At 42.1% G+C, this 21,609-nt stretch overlaps 2 protein-coding genes across 2 annotated transcripts in view; one reads left to right on the top strand and one right to left on the bottom strand.

Annotated features, from left to right (window-relative positions):
• The window catches only part of LOC149459939 (uncharacterized), a 56,768-nt gene extending 40,308 nt beyond the window's left edge, over positions 1-16,460 (bottom strand). Inside the window, exon 1 of the mRNA XM_089680481.1 lies at positions 16,341-16,460. The gene's annotated coding sequence lies outside the window, so the exon portion shown is untranslated. The remainder of the gene's footprint in view (positions 1-16,340) is intronic.
• A 95-nt stretch (positions 16,461-16,555) lies between these two features.
• On the top strand, positions 16,556-20,284 carry SOX21 (SRY-box transcription factor 21). The gene has a single exon (XM_089680482.1). It carries the CDS (start codon positions 18,223-18,225, stop codon positions 19,039-19,041), a length of 819 nt encoding a protein of 272 aa, XP_089536608.1. The 5' UTR covers positions 16,556-18,222; the 3' UTR covers positions 19,042-20,284.
• The last annotated feature ends 1,325 nt before the right edge of the window (positions 20,285-21,609 follow it).

Genomic DNA, 21,609 nt, shown 5'->3' with positions numbered 1-21,609 from the left:
GGCTGGATTTCTACTCCTATATCAGTAGATGACAGTTTAAATGTCTGCTTTACCTAGATGACAAGTGATTTCTTTAGAGAAATGCTAGTCCCCTATTTCAAATGGAAAAGCTTTTTTTCCTGCTAAATGCAATCAATGTTAAGGTGACCTGCAGCCAGGCTATGTACACACTCAGAATTTCCATATTCTTGACAAAGAGTAAATGTGCTTTAAAAAAAAAACTATCTCTAATCTCTATAGCTATAGCTACTGTGGAATAATTCATCCTAAAAGATCACAACAGAGACTTTAAGTCCTTTCTAATAGCTTATCACTCCTGGGCTTTATTACATTAGAAGCTTGGAAGGCTGTCAAGTCTCTGCTGCCATATGAAGTGGAGAAAGATAGCCATTTCAGTGCTTCTTAATTGTGAAATGTATCTATTGTTGACCTTTTGTATGTCTGATGCTCCTTTATCAGTGATTTATCCACCTTACAAAAATTCTTTGGCATTGTTTCTTTTAATTAATTTCTATTCATTTACTTTGGAATTTGATATGGAAACAATCAAACATGTCACATAGGTTAAATGAATAACAGATTCCTATGTTTTCAAGGCTGCACATAGACCTTCTATTAATGACAGGTAAGCAATCTTTGCTGCTTTATTATATGCCATTTCTTTTCTTTCAGTATTGTCAGATGTTTATCAAGGCCAGGATACTTCTTCTCCTCCCAACAACCTCTAATTTATCAATGGAATAGCATGCACTGATGTATTGACAGACATTTAAAGTAAACTTGTGGACATTCACATATTTACACATTCTTATTAAGCTGCACATGGGCTTTAAAATAGCCCCTCAATTACCTCTATAGCCAAAGGTGCTGTAACACAAATCATCTTTAAGCACTTTAAGACCAGGCCTATTCTGACATTTCTCACATTTAAAAACATTTGTTTGCTAGAAAATTAGTTAGACTCACCAAACATAATATTTTTTGTTTAGCAGAGGCGCTAGAGCAGTGGTTTTCAAACTGTGGCCCAGAGGATGGATGTGGCCCCTTGCTTGTCTTTATCTGGCCCTTGGGTCCTTTTACTTCCTGACACAAGAAACTATTCCTCCCACTAACACCAACAATGGGGCATAATTCCTGCTACTGACATCAGCAAGGGGCACTATTCCTTCCACTGACACCAATGACGGGGCACTATTCATCTCATTGATACCAACAATGGGGAACTATTTCTTCCACTGACACCAACTATGGGGTATTATTCCTCTTACTGACACCAGCAATGGGGCACTATACCTCCCACTGATACCAACTATGGGGCACTAGTCCTTCCACTGACACCAACAAAGGGGCACTATTCCTTCTACTGACACAAACTATGGGGAAATAATTCTCCCACTGACAACAAGATGGAGCACTTTTTCTCCTACAGACATCAACCATGGGGCATTATTTCTCCCATTGACCCCAACAATGGGGCACTATTCCTCCTTCTAATACCCCAGATGCACTGTTTACTCCCACTGATGCCAGGAAAATTTCAGCTCCAAATGGCCGCAGTCCAGCCCCTCTAAAGTCTGATGGCCAGTAAACTGGCACTTTGTTCAAAAAGTTTGGAGACCCCTGTCCTAGAGAACAAAATGGTGGGTCGAGCATTTTTTTCTTTTTATGCCACGCAGTATTTGTGCAGATGTTCGTCACTTTTTTTTTTAATACACTTTAATGAATTTTAGTGCACAGAAACACAATATAATACCAATTTCTTGGTAAAATATAAAAGATGATGTTGCACTGAGTAAATAGATACCAAACATGTCAAGCTTTAAAATTGTGCAATCCGGAGGAACGGCAACAAACTATGGTACATTAAATTATCCATAGGAGATGTTTTGAAAGCCTTTACAGATTATCACTTTAGATTTACACAGGTCTGGTGCTAAAATTATTGCTCTCGATCTGATGTTCATAGCATAGTGGTGCAATCGCTGTTTACCTATGCAAGTGGGACAGACAAGTTTGTTTGCCATCAAGCATTGGGGGGGCGGGGGAGCTTTAACATTTTTTAAATGTTATTTATATTTAAATCAACTTTATTGCTATTACAAGGGACGAACAACATCCCTTGGTGAGCTGCATTTCCTTTAGACACCTCACTCGCCACAAGGAATAGCCTTTCATATAAATGAATGGCAAAATCATTTTAAGCAACTCAATCCCAATCGATGCTTCCATCCATGGACAATAATCTTGCACTGGACAGCTTTAATTGCTACAAACTCAAGAAAGAAAACAAAACAGTCCACACAGCATAATCCTTTATTTCTTCATTCCTGTTTAAAAATGCATAAATAAAATGCATATCACAAACCCATAAATCAGTGCAGGTACGCTTAAGGCTTGTATGTCCCCAGCAGTGCTTTAACCATCCACCAGGACCAACGTCACTTCCAGCCATAGCTCTGATATCACTTCGTATCGCCGTATAGTCACATCCCTGACATTTCCTCTTTCTGAATTCTTGTGAGGAGTCTCAAGGGAATGCGGCTCACCCCACCCTTCAGGTTTATTGTAAGAAATGGAAAGTTGGACAGTCACATTTGGATGAGGACACTTTATTCATCATTTGCGTTATTTTATCACCCAGGGGTGGAGGACTTTTGCTTTTTTCCTTTTTTTCTGTTGTTTGGTCATGGTTTTATGCTGTATAGCGTTGCTTGAGTGACTTGCATTTACTCCTTGTTTGATTTATAGTTTTTTATGATATATAGTAGCTGGCTGACAGCACATTTGATTCATTAATCCTCCTAGAAGCACGTGGTATAGTATTTTATACTTATTTTTTACTATCTATAAGTGCTGACAACTTGCCAACCTCGAAAGTATGTATAGGGGGGACCAGAGTGGCGAGGGGTGGCCAGTTTTATTTCACTTTTACATGTTTTCTGTAAAGGTGAGCTAACATTTTAAAGATTAATTGCTTCACAGTGCCCTTAGCTATAGAGGTCAATAAAGGCTTATTTTAAAGCCCAAGGGTTGCTTATTAAGAACGTGTAAAGATTTGAATGCTCCTGCTATTTCATTGATGGGAAGAGAAAAAGAACACTGGCCTTGATAGATATCTAACAATACTGCAACACATAAGAAAAGAAACAGCATATAATGAAGCAGCAAAGATTGCTTACTTAAAGTGGATTGCTTACCTGTTGATAATAGAAGGTCTATGTGCAGCCTTGAAAAAGTAAGCATCTATTATTCATATAACCTATGTAAAATATATTTTATTTTTTCCATATTAAATTACAAAGTAAATGAAGGGAAATTCATTAAAAGAAACAATGCCTAGAGTATTTTTTAAGGGTGGTATATCACTCATAAAGGAGCATCAGACACACGAAAGGTAGATAATAGATAAAGTAATATGTTTTTGCCAAGTTTGTCAGTGTGCAGAATAACGTTCCAATCTAATATTAAATTCACTTTGGGCAAAGGCACAATACTGCCAGCAGTGGCCAGGCCCAGAACAGTTGTCCACAGCTCCAACTCTACTGAGTCTTTATGGATTTTTTGCAAAGGTTTCAGAGATTTAAATAAAAGACATTGAAAACCCTTATTTTCCACTATTGATTACATGGCATAGGCAGAATTTATTTAAAGGGATTCTGTCATCATAATTTATACCTGAAAGAAATTAAACTAATATTTTTAGCTGGATGCAAACTTTTGCCAACCACTGGGCTGTATGCCTTACAACTAATATCTACTATCAGCACGTTATTAGCCCCCCTCTCCCCCAGGTGTCACTTGTTATGAAAGAGTCTCTTTAACTGCTTAAATACTGCTACAGGGCTTCAGCTGTCAATCACTGGGTCCCAGCCGGTGATTCCCAGCAGGCACCTGGCGACTGCCGAGTTTTACTGACGGGGGATAGGTCTGTATGTAAACCATACAGATCTCTACCCTGTCAGCTCCAGAACACTGCTTTATATTGCTCTGCATAGCACACACACACACACAGACAGCACAGTTAACCCTTTGATCGCCCCAGATGTTAACCCCTTTCTTGCCCAGTGTCATTAGTACAGTGTCAGTGCATTTTATTAGCACTGTTCGCTGCCATTACTAGTATTAAAAGAGAAAAAAAAGAAATTCCACTATATGTACCGCCATAACTTTCATGTAAACCAAAATACATTTTACAGAATACATATTGGCCTAAATTTATGATGAAATTAGATTTTTTTTTATTTTTTTACTGGACATGTTTAATAGCAAAAATATTGTTTTTTCTTAAAATGATCTTTTTTTGTTTATAGCACAAAAAATAAAAACCGCACAGGCGACCAAATACCACCAAAAGCTTCATTTATGAGGAAAAAAAGGACATAAATTTCATTTGGGTGCAGCATTGAATGACTGCGCAATTGTAAGTTAATGTAACGCAGCGCCCTATTGCAAAAAATGGCCTGGTCAGGAAGGAGGGTAAATCCTCTGGATGGCAAGTGGTTAAGGCCCCTTTTACATGGAGCTGAATCCATTTTTATCCACTTTGCTCAGCGGGGGATCTGTCCACCCATTCATCGCCCTCCTCTCCTGTACAACTCAGTTCCATCCTGTCTCTGTATGTGACCTGTATATTAACTACTGTACTTCCCGTCCATTATCCTGTACATCTGCACATTAAATTAAAACTTCACTCAAAAAGTGAAGTTGCGTTGGATTGCTCCGTCCCCCCAGTCTGTAGATGAGTTATGGATTTTTGTGGGGGGAGTGAGTACCCACTCCCACTTTCGCATTGCCCTGCCACCTCCCCTCCCACTGCCTCCTGGGACACGTCACATATCCCAGGAGGCTGCAGACCCTTTACAAAGTGCTCTGCAAGCTCTCACATGTGCAGTGCGGAGCTGGCTATGGTTCTTTAGGAGCTGGCTCTTGTATTCAACATGCAACCCACAACTGTAAGAAAAACTGGCTGTGGAAAGACAGCGCTAGGCACCCAAGCACTGGTAAGAACCTATTTTTTAAAACTCAGCAACTACAGTACTTGTAGCTGCTGACTTAAAAACTTTAACTCCCTAATTTCCATCTTCCCACAGTATATGACCTACATACTAACCCCTTCACCAACTCTCTGGTGCTTCTTTACCAAGCTCCATGATTTAACCACTTCATGAACAATATATTTCTTCGCTTCCAAAAAGTTGTGGAAAACATGAGATCTCCTTGGGGTGTTTATTTTACAAAAAGGGGTTATTTCAAACTTCTCTTAATTTCTGTTATATTGCAGACAATAAAAATACCCATAGCCCTAAATTAAAGCTTTATTAGTGTGAAAAAATGTATGTGATCATCAAGGCCGGATCTATCCTGTCTGATGTGGGGGTGCAGTTAAACTTTTCAGGGGGGCAGATTGGAAGTCAGCAGTGCAGTATACAGGGGGTCAGTGGGGCAGGTGATAGGGTCAGTAGTTTGTTGGGCATTGTGCAGGTTATTCGTTTGTAGAGCAGTGTACATGGGGTTAGTAGGACAAAGGAATGGAGTCAGCAGGGCAGAGTACAAGGGTTAGTAAGGCAGAAGACAGGGGGCAGCAGGGCAGTGTACAGGGTTTCAGCAGGGCAGTGTACAAAGGTCAGCAAGGCAGAGGACAGGGGGCAGAAGGGCAGAAGACAGGGGTCAGCAGCACAGAGGACAAAAGACAACAAAGCAGTGTACAGGGGGCAGCAGGGCAGAGGACAGGGGCAGCAGGGCAGTGTACAGGAGGCAGCAGGGCAGAGGACATGGGGAAGCAGGGCAGAGGATGGGGCAGCAAGGCAGTGTACAGTGGGCAGCAGGGCAGAGGACAGGGTAGTGTACAGGAATTAGCAGGATGTAGGACAGGAGTACAGATTTACTTTATACTCAGAGAAAGTGTGAGCAGGTTCAGCTGTCAAAAAAGCAGCCTAAATCAGTGTTTATAAATAACACTTGCTCAGGGGTGAACATAGAAAGATACAATGTTACATAATGTTACTTTTATATCTTTCTGTTCATTCATCTGCAAAACAAAGGTGTGAACTTAGATCTGCAAATTATGTGAATTAAAGCAAGTGTTTAAAAAAAAGTGTTGTTTTTTTTTAATGTTCCTCTGTTTAAGTTCATATTAACCCTAATTTACTCTAATCAGCCCTAATTAACTCTCTATTCTCCTTCTCCCTTCAGCTATTACATTCCTGCTGTTTTTTTTTTGTTTGTTTGTTTGTTTTTATGCAATATACTATTAATATTTAAACATTTATATTACTGTTTGTTAACATTTTTGCCAATGAAAAAAAGTGCAAAATTGAAAAAAAACCACTTTATTTAATTTGTAAATATATTTGCAGTGCTTTGTGCCTGAATCATAATTTTAGTGTCATTTTAAACAGAACAAATTACAGAATAAAATGTGTAGTAACACTATTTTTTTTTTAAACTAACACTGATTAAAAAAAGGAAAAGTGTGCTTTGTTTAATTTAGCTGTGTTTTATTGTCTAAGGATTGATTTAAAAAATAATTTTTCCAAGGTAATATCATGAAAAGAAAGCATTGTTTATCCTTAAACAATACATGCATTATCTTAAAGCGAAGTTCCACCTGAAAAAAAATAAATCAATAAAAGTCAGCAGCTACAAAAACTGTAGCTGCTGACTTTTAAAATACAGCCACTTACCTGTCCTTCGGTCCAGCAGTGTCCTCATCACCTCTGGTTTCACCGGCCGTCTTCTCTCCCTGGCGTTGGCATCTTCAATGTGGGTACCCAGCTGTGACAGCTTGCGGCTTCACAGCCGGGTGCCCACTACGCATGCGCATGAAGCGCTGCGCTTGTGAATGACCCCGTAGTCTTCTGGGACCTGTCACGTGTCCCAGAAGACTACGGGGAGGGAGGGGGGAGGACAACTTCCACTTCCAATCGCCTAGGTGATTGCAGCGAAAGTGGGAGTGGGTACCTATCAAATTTGAGTACCAGCTCCCCAAAGGTGCCAATCCTTAATGGGGAGCGGGGGACAAAGGCTTAAAGCAGAACTTCCCCTTTAAGTAATGACAAGTTATTACTGAATAAACAGACCAATAGCAATAATGTAAAAATTGCTCTGGTCCATAGGAGGTAACAGGTGTGAGAGGCGAAGCAGAAATCTGGGCAAAGAAAAAAAATCTCCTTTAATTTAAATATATTTGAGACCAATTTCTGTAAAACAGACAGCTGTACACAGGGGCTGATTTTTTGGCCTGTGTGTTCAAGGCTTTAGGAAGAGCCATTTGCAATGAAGCATGACGAGTAATGCCCTGTACACACTATCAGTGGGCTGAACAAAGAGTGACTGATCGCTGTACTAACACAAGTGCTGTTAACCGCTTCCCGACTGCCCTATAGCAGACACCCTGCTACAGGGTGGCATGGGTGCGCAAAATCATGTATATATACGTGATTTTGCATTTCTGGGTAGGGGGCGTGCGTGAGGTGTCACTGGGGATCTCAGTGACACCAAGTAAGCTCCCACTAGTTTCAGAATGCCCGCCGCAGTCCCACTATAAGTCGCTGATTGCCGACATTACTAGTAAAATTTTATAAAAATAAAAAAATCCAGTATCTATACTGCCATTTGTAAATGCTAAAACTTTCATGTAAACCAATTAATTTACATGTATTGGAAACATTTTTCGCAAAGACATGTAGCAGAATACATTTTGGCCTAAATTTATGACAAAATCTGATTTTCACCATTTTTTTATTGGACATGTTTAATAGCAAAAAGTCAAAAATGTGTGGGGGGGGGTGTTTCAAAATTGTTGGTCTTTTTTTGTTTATAGCACAAAAAATAAAAAACGCATAGGCGATCAAATAGAAAGCTCTATTTGTGGGAAAAAAGGACATACATTTCATTTGGGTGCAGTGATGCATGACCGCGCAATTGTCAGTTAAAGTAACGCAGCGCCATAACGCAAAAAATGGTCTGGTCAGGAAGGGAGGGGTAAATCCTCAGGAGGGCAAGTGGTTAAATAATCTGCCTTTTTTTCGATAACTACTGTCAAAAGATTTCCCATTTGATCTACGCACAGGAAAGCTAGCATCTTGGCAGTGAAGGGGTTAGCGCACCTCCACATACCACACTAGCACGCCACCTTCAAAGTGACAAGCGACAAACAGGGCAAGCTAGTCTGTCCTGACTGTCAAGTCAATTTGTTACTTAAACACTTGTGACATAGTTTGTGCTTTCATGGCTTGAAAATACAGCAGGAGAACAATGTGTAGGTACTAATAACTGGGCAAGATAAGCATCGCAGGGAAATGTAAACATACACTAAAGACAAAAAACATTCTCACGTAGAGAAGAAAAAGGTGTTTAAGTTGTGTATTAAACCTTTACAAAGACATTTTCACTGCAACATTCCATTCAGCTCCACCCAGCATGCAGGCGGCCTGGTGTTCCTGAATAATAAAAAGACAAGTAGCAATACACAGGTTCATGAAGTGATCAGCGCCGCTCAACATCAGCCAGGTCTTGCCAATAGCGCGTTCATATTTGATCTATTCCTATCATGACTGATGAGTCCCTCTGGGGCATCGCATACAAAGTGTTGCCTAGACAAGTTTATAAAGGTAACTCTGCAAGTTAATAGAGCTCCATACTGTCAGATCAGAGCTGGAGCACCACTCAAATGCACTTCTACAAATTCTTACCCCCTTTTAGGCCTCATTCACATTTGTGCGTAGCGTTTTTGTGCTTTTTTTGTGCACGATTTGTTCAGGCATTTTTGGACTTTTTGAGTTCTGGCATTTTTGTATTAGCCAATAGAAAAAAATTTCATCTGTGTCATCAATTGTTGCCATGTTTTGCCATGACAGAAAAAGGCCCTTGGTTGAGTGACAAACCGCGCTAAAGCATATAAAAATGTGCGATTTGCGCATTTCCATGTATGTCTATGGGAATGAAAGCATGTAAAAAATGCATCAATCTGCTCGAATGGAGCTGCAGAAGTAGCTCCAAAACGTTTTTGAGCTTCAGGCGTTCTGCTTCAGGCGACTTGGAGTGGAGATGTGAACCATCTCCATAGAGTAATATAGATTTTTTTTTCTATAAATATCAAGCAAAGGCAAGCGCTGGAACTATAAAGCAGCTAACACCAAGGTATAGGTAATAACTCCTTATGGATAAATATATAGAAAGTGCAGTACTAAAATAAGTGAATATTATAGTGAAAATAAAGTGCAAAGTCAATCTGACATATAGCAAAGGAAAAAAAAAAAAAATTGATCAGCGGAACAGTCAAGTGCAGCATATAAAAATCAAATATAAAAAATGTTCAATAAATCATTTAATAAATGTGAAACAGTAAAGTGCAGCATAAAAGTGATTATATATAAAATCCATAAAATATCAGAGCTATAAATTGTCCGTAAGGATATAAGTGCGGCAATCACGGTGGAATATTGTGAAGTGATCTAATAGGGAGTCCACCACTTCTTTCAGATGTACACTCACCAGACATCTACTGGTAAACAGCATGTAAGCACATCTCATCTGGGTACATGTAACAGCAATGAAGCCTCTGCTCAGTGAGCGTACCCCTGAAGACGTGCATGCGCACGAAACACGTCGGGTGGAGCCGCACTTGCTGACGTCACGCCGCTGTTACTAAAGGTTGGAACGGCAGCCATCTTGGTACTCCATTTTACCTTCATTCTTACTTGTTTCCACATGGATTGTCTTTTATTCATAATTTAATAAAATACTACACTATATACTACTTTTGGCTCCTGTGGTGAGCTATTCCTCATAGAAGAAGGTCCACCTGCGTTTTCTGCCCTTGCAGATTTTTTTTCTCCCTGAGCATTTTGGAGCTTTGAGCTTCGCGCTACAAAATGCTCAGGTGTGAATGGGGCCTAAAGTCTACATATTTAGCAATATGATCATTCAATCGATCATCCGATGCAACCAACAGTAGCCATATACGCTTCTCTTTTTTTCTCTGGTTGATGTGCAATTTGATCAAAATGACTAAACAAATTGAAGAGCCATGATTTCATTTCCAATCAATTTATAGTGGCTATACATGCTTTGAAAATGATCAGACGATAGGAATAATCAATCTATAGTTGACAACTCTTTCAATCAACATACCACACGGAGAAGTGGCTTTTGATGAATAGCTAAGATATGATCATAAATTAGTGATCGCTTCTCTGTTTCTACCATGTCATCTCATAGTCTGATCGATTGAAATACAATCGTATTCATGAACAATGTATCTCAGAGCTGCTGATTGATGCAAAACGATCCATAAATTTCCACCTTGGTTGATTAACGCAGTTTAACTGAATCAGATTTAAATTGAGTCTAAATCATCCGGAGAGGAAGTTAGGACTATTCGATTGTTTGTGTTTTCTATTGCTTTAATCAGATCTCACATTGATCAGATAATAAAATTGAAATGTGTGTGGCCGCCATTAGACTCACTTTAGATCACATTCGATCAAACTGAGTTGATCTGGCAAAGCAAAATTATCAATTGATTTGCATTGATTGCCAGCACTGTGATACTTTGTTCATGCATATGACCTTATTTTGATCAATCAAATTATGAGATTACATGATGGAAACAGAAATGTGATCAATAACTTCTGGTTATAAGCTACAATCATACCTTAACAATTATTAAAAATCCACTTCCCTGTATGAGGCATATCAATCAAATGAGTCATGGACTATAGATTGGTTATGACTATTGGAAGATATTGATTGCAAGAAATTGAAGGGTGTATGGCCACCAAAAAATGACTGAATTGTATTAGAATTGTGGCCCAGAGACTCTCGATCAATTTATTGACCTTTCGATTGATTTCTAGGAGATTGGCCGTAGCAGAATTTTATTGATTGTTTCTGATTGCTCAAATAGCGGCCATATGCGGAACTATTTTATATACAATCGGGAGTAATAAATTTACTATCTGACTGAAAATGCCAATGGAAGACAGAAAAAACATTTATTACAGCATACATTTAAAGTTTTACTAAACCCAGGCCCCTGCATTCACTATATCTGGTCTCCCACAGTACACACAACATGGAAATGTAATTATTTTAGTAAATATAAACTGCTAAATACCTTTTCTCAGCAGCAGTTAAAGCAGTTTTGTGACTTCTATCAGTGTCCAGTCCAGCACTAGCTAAAGCTTGTAGGAGGTGATTTAATTCTGCTCTAGGACGATGCAGAACCCCTGACCTCTGTCTAGACAGTGCTGATTGGCCCTGTGCTGATCACATGCACTCTCCCAAGAAAAAAAACCTCTCTAGAATACACCATAAGCTATGTTTTGGTTGCAGTTTTTGTATATCGTGTACAACTGCTTTAGAAGGTAAGCTATTGAACTCATGCAGCTGTGTGCAAACATGTCAGTGGTTACAATGTATACTTGAAAAAATTTTCAATAAAAATTTATTGAAAGGAAAAAAACCTCTCTAGCAATACACACTAAACTGAGCATGTGTAGAATGGCTATGGTTTTCAGCCTGTCTTATCAACAGATAATACGTGGACATTACAACAAGAGAAGGAGCAGAGAAGTTAGGATCAAATGGCCTTTTTATACAATGCCCCTTAGGTTCTACAGTGAGTATAACAAGCATGCTTTACTGCATATACAGACTGATTTTACTGTTGTGGGTTTAGTAACAATTTATCTATCCTACTAAATTATTTGCTTTCCCATGATCTGATTTTTTCCCTGTCCAAACTAATCAGAATAATTTGGATTAAATCCATCAATTTTGTTTGAAATTAATCGATGTCACTTGGGGGTTGATGTACAATTTTAATTAGAGAGTGCAAGATCTGGTGCAAATCTGCACAGAAACCAATCAGCTTCCAGGTTTATTTTTTAAACAAGATGAAGTTAGAAGCTGATTGGCTACCGTGAAGAGCTGCACCAAATTTTGCACTCTCCAGTTTTAGTAAATCAACCCCAGTATGTTTTTTTCAAAATAATTCATTTATTATTTGATTGTGTTTATTATCTGATTGTGTGAAGAATCATTGGATCAGATCATTATGTGTATGGCCAATTTTGTATGATGTAGACAACTGATTGCAAAAATTACAGGGGTTAGACAAAAAAAAAAGGAAACACTACATGATTTGCAGGTGTGAAAGTGATGACATTTGATAGCAGAAGTGATGTAACATTATTTTGCTTGCACTGTGTGATGAGACACCTAGCTAAAGGGTGGGAAGCCTCACTTTTATCATTCACTGCATGTGCTGCTAGTAATACAGAGTCATGTCAGAGCTTACTGAGCTTCAAAGAGGGCAAATTGTTGGTGCCGCTTAGCTGGTGCCTCTGTGACTGAAGTTGCCAATTTGGCATTCCACGAAGTACAATATCAAAGGTTATGATGGCATATACAATTTTCCCGGAAAACATAGTCTGATGAGCATACGCATGGACAACATGGTCAGCTGACTGAAGGAGACAAAGGGACATTGCATGGGATCGTGACCCGGAATAAGAAAAAAACTGCTGCAGAAGGGACTGCAGAGCTAAATCCCAGTCCCGTGAATGTGTTACATCATTCAATATATTCATTGATGACTGATCGCTTGCTTGCTATTGCTTGTACCTAGATCAATCATGTATGTGTATAGCCACCAGTAACCTAGATTAGGAGTCACCAATCTTTCTAAACAAACAGACAATTTACTGTTCTTCAGGCCAGGCTGTGACCAGTGGGAGTAGAAAATGACCCAGAGTCAGTAGAAGTAATCAACGTCCTATCATTGGTATCAGTGGGAGGAATAGTGTCTCATCATCAATGTCAGTGGGGGAATAGTGCCCCATCATTGGTGTCAGTGGGAGTAAACGTACCTCTTCATTGTTGTCAGTGGGTGGGATAGTGCCCCATCATTGATGTCAATAGGGGAATAGTGACCCATCATTGGTGTCAGTGGAGAGAATAATGCTTCATCATTAATGTCAGTGGGGGAATAGTGCACCATTGTTGGTGTCAATGGGGGGAACAGTGCCCTATTATTGGTGTCGGGGGGGTGGAATAGTGCCCCAACATCTGTGTCAGTGGGGATAGTGCCTCTTCATTAGCGTCAGTAGGGGGAATAGTATTCCATCATTGGTGTCAATGGGGGAATAGAGCCTCATCATTGGTGTCAGTGGGAGAATAGTACGCCATCATTGGTATCAGAGGGAGGAACAGTGCCCCATCTTGGCACCAGTGGAACAAATAGTTCTCCATCATTGGTGTCAATGGGGGAATAGAGCCTCATCATTGGTGTCAGTGGGAGAATAGTACGCCATCATTGGTATCAGAGGGAGGAACAGTGCCCCATCTTGGCACCAGTGGAACAAATAGTTCTCCATCATTGGTGTCAATGGGGGAATAGAGCCTCATCATTGGTGTCAGTGGGAGAATAGTACCCCATCATTGGTATTAGTGGGAGAAATAGTGTCCCATCATCTCTATGTATATGGCCACCCTTAACTTAGATAGATCACAGATCTCTATTTGTACGGCTACCAATGACCTAGAGTAGATGGATCACAGATCTATATGTGTATGGCTACCATTAACTTAGATGGATCACAGATCTATATGTATATGGCCACCATTAACTTGGATGGATCACAGATCTATATGTGTACGGCCACCATTTACTTGGATGGATCACACAGATCTCTATGTGTATGGCCACCAGTGACCTAGAGTAAATGAATCACAGATCTATATGTGTACAGCCACCATAATTTGGATGGATCACAGATCTCTATGTGTATGACCACCATTAACTTGGATGGATCACAGATCTATATGTGTCCGACCACCATTAACTTGGATGGATCACAGATCTCTATGTGTACGGCCACCATTAACTTAGATGGATCACAGATCTCTATGTGTATGACCACCATTAACTTGGATAGATCACAGATCTCTATGTGTACGACCACCATTAACTTAGATGGATCACAGATCTCTATGTGTATGGCTACTATTAACTTAGATGGATCACAGATCTATATGTGTACAGCCACCATAATTTGGATGGATCACAGATCTCTATGTGTATGACCACCATTAACTTGGATGGATCACAGATCTATATGTGTCCGACCACCATTAACTTGGATGGATCACAGATCTATATGTGTATGGCTACCATTAACTTAGATGGATCACAGATCTATATGTGTACGGCCACCATTTACTTGGATGGATCACACAGATCTCTATGTGTATGGCCACCAGTGACCTAGAGTAAATGAACCACAGTTCTATATGTGTACAGCCACCATAATTTGGATGGATCACAGATCTCTATGTGTATGACCACCATTAACTTGGATGGATCACAGATCTATATGTGTCCGACCACCATTAACTTGGATGGATCACAGATCTATATGTGTCCGACCACCATTTACTTGGATGGATCACAGATCTCTACGTGTACGACCACCATTAACTTGGATGGATCACAGATCTCTATGTGTACGGCCACCATTAACTTGGATGGATCACAGATCTCTATGTGTACGACCACCATTAACTTAGATGGATCACAGATCTCTATGTGTACGACCACCATTAACTTAGATAGATCACAGATCTCTATGTGTACGACCACCATTAACTTAGATGGATCACAGATCTCTATGTGTACGACCACCATTAACTTGGATAGATCACAGATCTCTATGTGTACGACCACCATTAACTTGGATGGATCACAGATCTCTATGTGTACGACCACCATTAACTTAGATGGATCACAGATCTCTATGTGTACGGCCACTATTAACCTAGATGGATCACAGATCTCTATGTGTACGACCACCATTAACTTGGATGGATCACAGATCTCTATGTGTACGGCCACCATTAACCTAGATCAGGGGTGTCCAAACTTTTTTCAAAGAGGGCCAGATTGGATGAAGTGAACATGGTGGAGGGCCGAACATTTTTCCAAACATTCTTTGAACCATTACAATTAAATGCAAATAAATTATTTTATGCCAAGTTACCGTATTTTTCACCGTATAAGACGCACCTGACCATAAGACGCACCTAGGTTTTAGAGGCAGAAAACAGGAAAAAAAAATTCTGAACTAATGGACTGCAGACACAGTACAGGAGATGACCAGAGACTGCGGACAGCACAGGGATGACCAGAGACTGCGGACAGCACAGGGATGACCAGAGACTGCGGACAGCACAGGGATGACCAGAGCCTGCGGACAGCACAGGGATGACCAGAGACTGAGGACAGCACAGGGATGACCAGAGACTGAGGACAGCACAGGGATGACCAGAGACTGCGGACAGCACAGGGATGACCAGAGACTGCGGACAGCACAGGGATGACCAGAGACTGCGGACAGCACAGGGATGACCAGAGACTGCGGACAGCACAGGGATGACCAGAGACTGCGGACAGCACAGGGATGACCAGAGACTGCGGACAGCACAGGGATGACCAGAGACTGCGGACAGTACAGATGACTGCTGACCTTTGGGGAGGTGGGGAGCGGGTACCTGAATTTGACAGGTACCCGCTCTTACTTCCGCAGTTGTTCTTTGATCTTACCTGTTCCTCGATCCAGCCGCGCGCTGTCTTCCCGGCTTCTGTAATGGCGCTCGGCATGACAGCCGGGTGCCCAGTGCACATGAGCGAGAAGCACTTGCGCTTTGTTATTAGTCCGGCGGCTTCTGGGATCTGTCATGTGTCCCAGGTACCGCCTTACCATTCACAAAAAGCACCGCTTCTTGCGCATGCGCACTTGGCACCCGGCTGTCATGCCCAGCGCCCACACTACAGAAGCCGGGAAGACAGCACGCCGCTGGATAGAGGAACAGGTAAGGTCCCGCTGCAGAGCTGAGCGGCCGGCCCGGTATTCTGACACGGCCGCGGTGGAAATACCGGACCGGCCGCTCCATATTCGCTCCATAAGACACACTGACACACTGACATGGAGGGCCGTATTAAACCGACCCTCGGGCCGTAAATGGCCCGCGGGCCGGACTTTGGACATGCCTGACCTAGATGGATCACAGATCTCTATGTGTACGGCCACCATTAACCTAGATCGATCACAGATCTCTAGGTGTACGGCCACCATTAACCTAGATGGATCACAGATCTCTATGTGTATGGACAAATACTGTATACATAATGGAAGACTTTACAACAAAGAAAGATGCCCCCAGCAGGTGCCTAGGTTTGCGCTATATATCCATATATTTCTTCATATGTCACTAGCAGTTGACAGGTTCCGGTGCTGTAGTGCGCTCTGATCTAAGTGGAACCCAGGAGTAGTCACCTCTGAAAGCTGCTACAAGATGAGGCGATCAGCGCCTGTCCGCAGGACACGTGACCTCCGGCTGGCTCTGACCCCGTGAGTGGCAGGTGAGCCGTCCCAGGTGCGGGGTCTGGAAGTCTCGCTGAGACTACACGGAGAGAAGAAGCTTTCCCTGCTGCCCCTCCCACCTGCATCTCCGCTCACACCCGCCTGCTCTCCCGCCCAGCTTCACTTACCAAAAAAAAAAAAACTATTCCTTCCTCGCTTTCCTCAGTCACTGAGAGGAGGACAGGAGCCAGAAACTTGGCTAAGTCGTAGGCTGTGCACCTGGCGCTGACATCCGAACCCATTCCCACCCCATCTCCTCGGTGTGGAGCATGTCCTGTGTGTGGAGGACAGGGGACAGGCTGCCTGGTGTCCCGGACCACTGGATGGTGACATCGCCGACTCCATAGACCGGGAGGACTCCGGGGATTGATTTCACTTGTTGTTCCGCCTGTGTGTGATTGACTGCTGAGTGTGCAGGAGGGAGCAGAGGACAGCCCAGCAGCCAGTGTCACTCACTCACTGAGACCTCTTCTACACACTGTCAGTGCTGCTCATGTGGGACACTGCTAACTTTCCCAGTGCACAGCCACTGATTGTACACAGACTACCTGTTCTCGCCGAAATCTCCCTGGATCACCTCCACCCAGCTAGTGATTGCATCCAGACTACCTGTTCTTACTGAGATCTCCTGGATCGCCCTTCTGAGATCTCCTGGATCACCTCGACCCAACCAGTGATTGCATCCTGACTATCAACTTTATATGAGATCTCCCTGGATCACCCGGACACAACCAGTGATTGCAACCAACCAGACTACCCATTCCCACTAAGATCTCCTAATCGGTGATTGTATCCAGACTATCTGTTCTCTCTGAGATCTTCCTGGACCACCCAGCTGATACCTCCTTGGAACATTCCAACCAGACCACCTATTCTCACTGACATATCCCTAGTGCATTCAGCTAAATTTCCCCTGGAACCAGCAGGTGATTGCAACCAGTCTAACTGTTCTCACTGAGATCTCCCTGGATCATCCCGACCCCCCTACTGCGATCTCCTGGGAGCAACCTACTGAGAGCTCCCTGGAACATCCTGACTTAGCAGGTGACTGCAACCAGCCTACTTATTCCCACTAAGATCTCCCTGGATCAACCTTCTGAGATCTCCCTGAAACAACCTGCTGAGATCTCCCTGGAACAATATTTTGAGATCTCCCTGAAACAATATTTTGAGATCTCTCTGGAACAACCTTCTGAGATCTCCCTGAAACAACCTGCTGAGATTTCCCTGGAACAACCTTCTGAGATCTCCCTGAAACAATCTGCTGAGAGCTCCCTGGAACATCTTGACCTAGCAGGTGATTGCAACCAGCCTAATTATTCCCACTAGGATCTCCCTGGAACAACCTTCTGAGAACTCCCTCAAACATCCTGACCTAGCAGGTGATTGCAACCAGTCTACGTATTCCCACTAAGATCTCCCTGGAAACACCTGCTAAGATCTTCCTGGAACATCCCGACCCAGCAGGTGATTGCAACCAGTCTACCATTTCTCGTTGTGATTTCCTTGGACTATCTTATTGACAGCTCCCTGAAACTTTCCAACCCCTACTGAGATCTCCCTGGAACTTCCAAACTCCTGCTGATATCCTTTTGAAAAGAACCTGCTGAGAGCTCCTTGGAACATCCCGACCCAGTCAGTGATTGCAACCAGCCTACCAGTTCCCACTGAGATCTCCCTGGAAGGACCTGCTGAGATCTTCCTGGAACCCCCCAAGGAATGCCACGCTGAGCCTACACAGAGCCCAGTTTGGAGAGCGCCCTTGTCGGACTTGCTGGAGACCAGTCAGTTGGAGATGTCTAAGCCGGTGGACCATGTGAAGAGACCCATGAACGCCTTTATGGTGTGGTCCAGAGCCCAGAGGAGAAAGATGGCCCAGGAGAACCCCAAAATGCACAACTCGGAGATCAGCAAGCGCCTGGGTGCCGAGTGGAAGTTGCTGACCGAGTCGGAAAAGAGACCGTTCATAGATGAAGCCAAGAGACTACGGGCTATGCACATGAAGGAGCATCCGGACTACAAATACCGGCCCCGGAGGAAGCCCAAGACCCTGCTAAAGAAGGACAAGTTCGCCTTCCCCATGCCTTATAGCCTGGCCGCGGAACACGAGGGGCTGAAGGCCGCCACCCTACACGGGGCCGGGGTGCTGACTGACTCTCTGCTGGCCAATCCGGAGAAAGCAGCAGCCGCGGCAGCCGCAGCAGCAGCCAGGGTCTTCTTCCCCCCCTCCGCGGCTGCTGCAGCAGCGGCAGCGGCAGCTGCTGCAGCCGGTAGCGCCTCCAGTCCATATTCCCTGTTTGATCTGAGCTCCAAGATGGCAGAGATCACATCCAGCACTTCCACCCTCCCCTACGCCTCTTCTCTGGGATACCCCCAGTCCAGCGGAGGAGCTTTCTCCGGTGTGGCAGCGGCTGCAGCAGCGGCAGCAGCTGCCAGCGGGGGGCACACTCATTCCCACCCATCCCCCGGGAATCCTGGCTATATGATCCCATGTAACTGCACAGGCTGGCCCAGTCCTGGACTGCAGCCACCCCTAGCATACATCCTGTTCCCTGGCATGGGCAAACCCCAGTTGGACCCTTACCCCGCCACAGCTTATGCTGCCGCCTTATGACACCATGGCAGCCCTTACAAGGGCTCTGTCACCGCAGAAGCAGGCTGTAACTTCATATTGGACACAGGGACATATCCCTAGGGCAGGATGCCCCTACTTGTTGTCACATTTTGTCATTTGATGCTGTGAAATACATTTAAAGTATGGAAGTATGTGATATTTAGTTGTCATGCCACTGCTGTCCATTGCACAGGTCATGTTGTGTTGAGAACACTGATTATATCAAGGTCCCTCAGTGTGGAGGAACTTGTAGGAACCCACAAAGGCTGTGCAAGTCCCTCTTCTACTGAACTGGTGGCCAGGAGAAGGTCAAACAAGGAACATTTCAGAGATGTGTCTCTTTCTGCACTTGTAAGGTGGATACATTATATAGGACATGGATGGACTGATCTACCTGTATCCTGCATGCACTAATGATGGACACTGGTGTACTTAGTGGTCCTTCCAACACTCTTCTCCATGGTGATGGAAGATGTCCAGGGGTGACCACACTCAAGAACTATAGCCTGCTACTAATCACGACCTGATCTTTCCATAGCATCCAGGAAATGTGGTTACTTTGGTCTGATGACCACCATGCATACTGCAACCTGTCCCAATGGAAGGCAAAGCAGGGTACAGGGTCTGTCTGATTGTAACTATGTACATTGAAGAAGACAGTGAAAACTTGCTGCTCACTTACCCCAAGTCTATCGATAGCAAGAAAAAAAATTGACAATGATTAAAAAAAAAAGAATTCCTTTCAAGCTATTGCAGCTGTTAAATGTATATTTATTGTTTAGGAAAATATAAACTGTTTGCAAGGAAAAATTTGCCCCACCCCTTCCTAAAATGATCCAAACTTGCAATTGTCATCAGAACTTTTTTTTTCCTTTAAATGGTAACAAGTATGGATCTCAAATAATAAATTATCCTAGTGGTACCAACATCCCTTAAACAAAGAATTAAAAAAAGACTTTCTCATTTCTATTAGAACTTTAAAGGCACCCCATAAATCACACGTGCTGTTCATGGGGGTACCTCTAAAGTCCCAATTTATGTTTCCTTTAATGGTCTACATTTAACGCATCAAACTGCGTCCCATCCAATCATTGTTGAGTTCTTGGGTTCTTTTTTGTAATGTGTACATTTGGACTAATATTTGTGAATGAAGCTGGCTAACATGTAATTTTTAGTTTTTATTTTTTTGGCTTTCTGTACTACAACGTAAAGATAAAGAAACAAAATGGTTTTAACAATTCAATTTTTTGATGTGTCGTTTTGTCTGTATCAGGCACTGCTTTAATAATATTGAATGACTAAGAGATCCTTAGTCCTCTGTTCAGCCCCGAACAAAGACCTGAAATAAAGCCCATTATAGCTAAAAAGGAGAAAAAAAATCTTCTATTTCTTGTTGAGTATACTAACAAGATTTTTATCTGAATTGCCCTTACGTGCTTGGTCCAGGTGAAGTGTAACTTATCCCCCAAAGGCTGCCTTTGTTTCCTTGTTGAATGGATTTACCAGGAAATCTAAATCAAGTCATTGTTATCCAGGGCCAAAAACCTGATTTATCACATTTTTAATCGTGAATAGGAAAGAAGATAAAAAAACAAGTCGTTGTATTATCTTTTCCTGAAAAAAAAAAGGGCATTCATGATTGAGCAGAACAGAGCCCATTGAGAAGACTGAGCCTCGCAGACTATTGTGAAGGTGTCCAGTAACATTAAGAGGGGAAAGTTGCTTGGGTACTTTATCTTGTTAGAAGAGCTTCCCAATAAAACCCTTGTCATTTCTTCAAAGGAACCTCAATCTGGCACAATGCAGATGGATCGTGCCCTTCAATACACGATCGACATGCAAAAAGAAAAGCAGCTGATAGAGCAATTGTACATTGATAATGTGCATTCCTCTACAGAGCCCCCCCCAAAGAAAAAACACAAACAGATCCTTGCTGCAACATTTCTTCATAAATGTGTCAAGATCTGATTACAGTAAAATATCTGGGATGTCATTTTGCTCTAATAATCCCTTGAAATACTTTCCAGACTGAATAACAGTTTCTGATTGATCAAAGATTGCAAATCATTAAATGGGGGGGGGGGTCATTTTGTGTGTAGTTAAAGAGTTTTAGAATTGTGGAATAATTAATAAGCATTTCAGCTAAGGTATTTCATTAAACAAATTAGGATAGTAAAACACCATCATTTACATACATTTTGGGGTGATCACTATGTCTTCTAAAGTATTAAATTATAAACAATATATACAGTATATAAAAAAAGGACAGTGAAACACCATAAAGTAATTTCAGGGAAATCTTAGTTCATTTTGGCTGCAGGTGCAGGTGAGAAGAGTTTAACATACATTTTGGAGTGCTCAATAAGTCTTCTAAAGTATTTTCCTAATAAATACCAGAATTTTAAAAAATGACAGTAAAATACCATGGGGTCGGTCATTTTATAGGAAATCTTAGTTGAATTTGGAAGCATGTGAGAAAACTTTTGCCATAATTTTTGGGTGATTATTTTATCTAAAGTATCTATTTAATAAAAATGATATCTATATAAAAAAAGGGCAGTAAAATAA

This window comes from Staurois parvus, unplaced genomic scaffold, assembly GCF_062004578.1.
Source record: "Staurois parvus isolate SC_StPar_1 unplaced genomic scaffold, SC_StPar_1.0 ptg000243l, whole genome shotgun sequence".
In the NCBI taxonomy this organism is placed as follows: Eukaryota; Metazoa; Chordata; class Amphibia; order Anura; family Ranidae; genus Staurois; species Staurois parvus.
The sequence above is the reverse complement of the archived record's forward strand: the minus strand, read 5'-3'. Positions and strand labels throughout refer to the sequence as shown.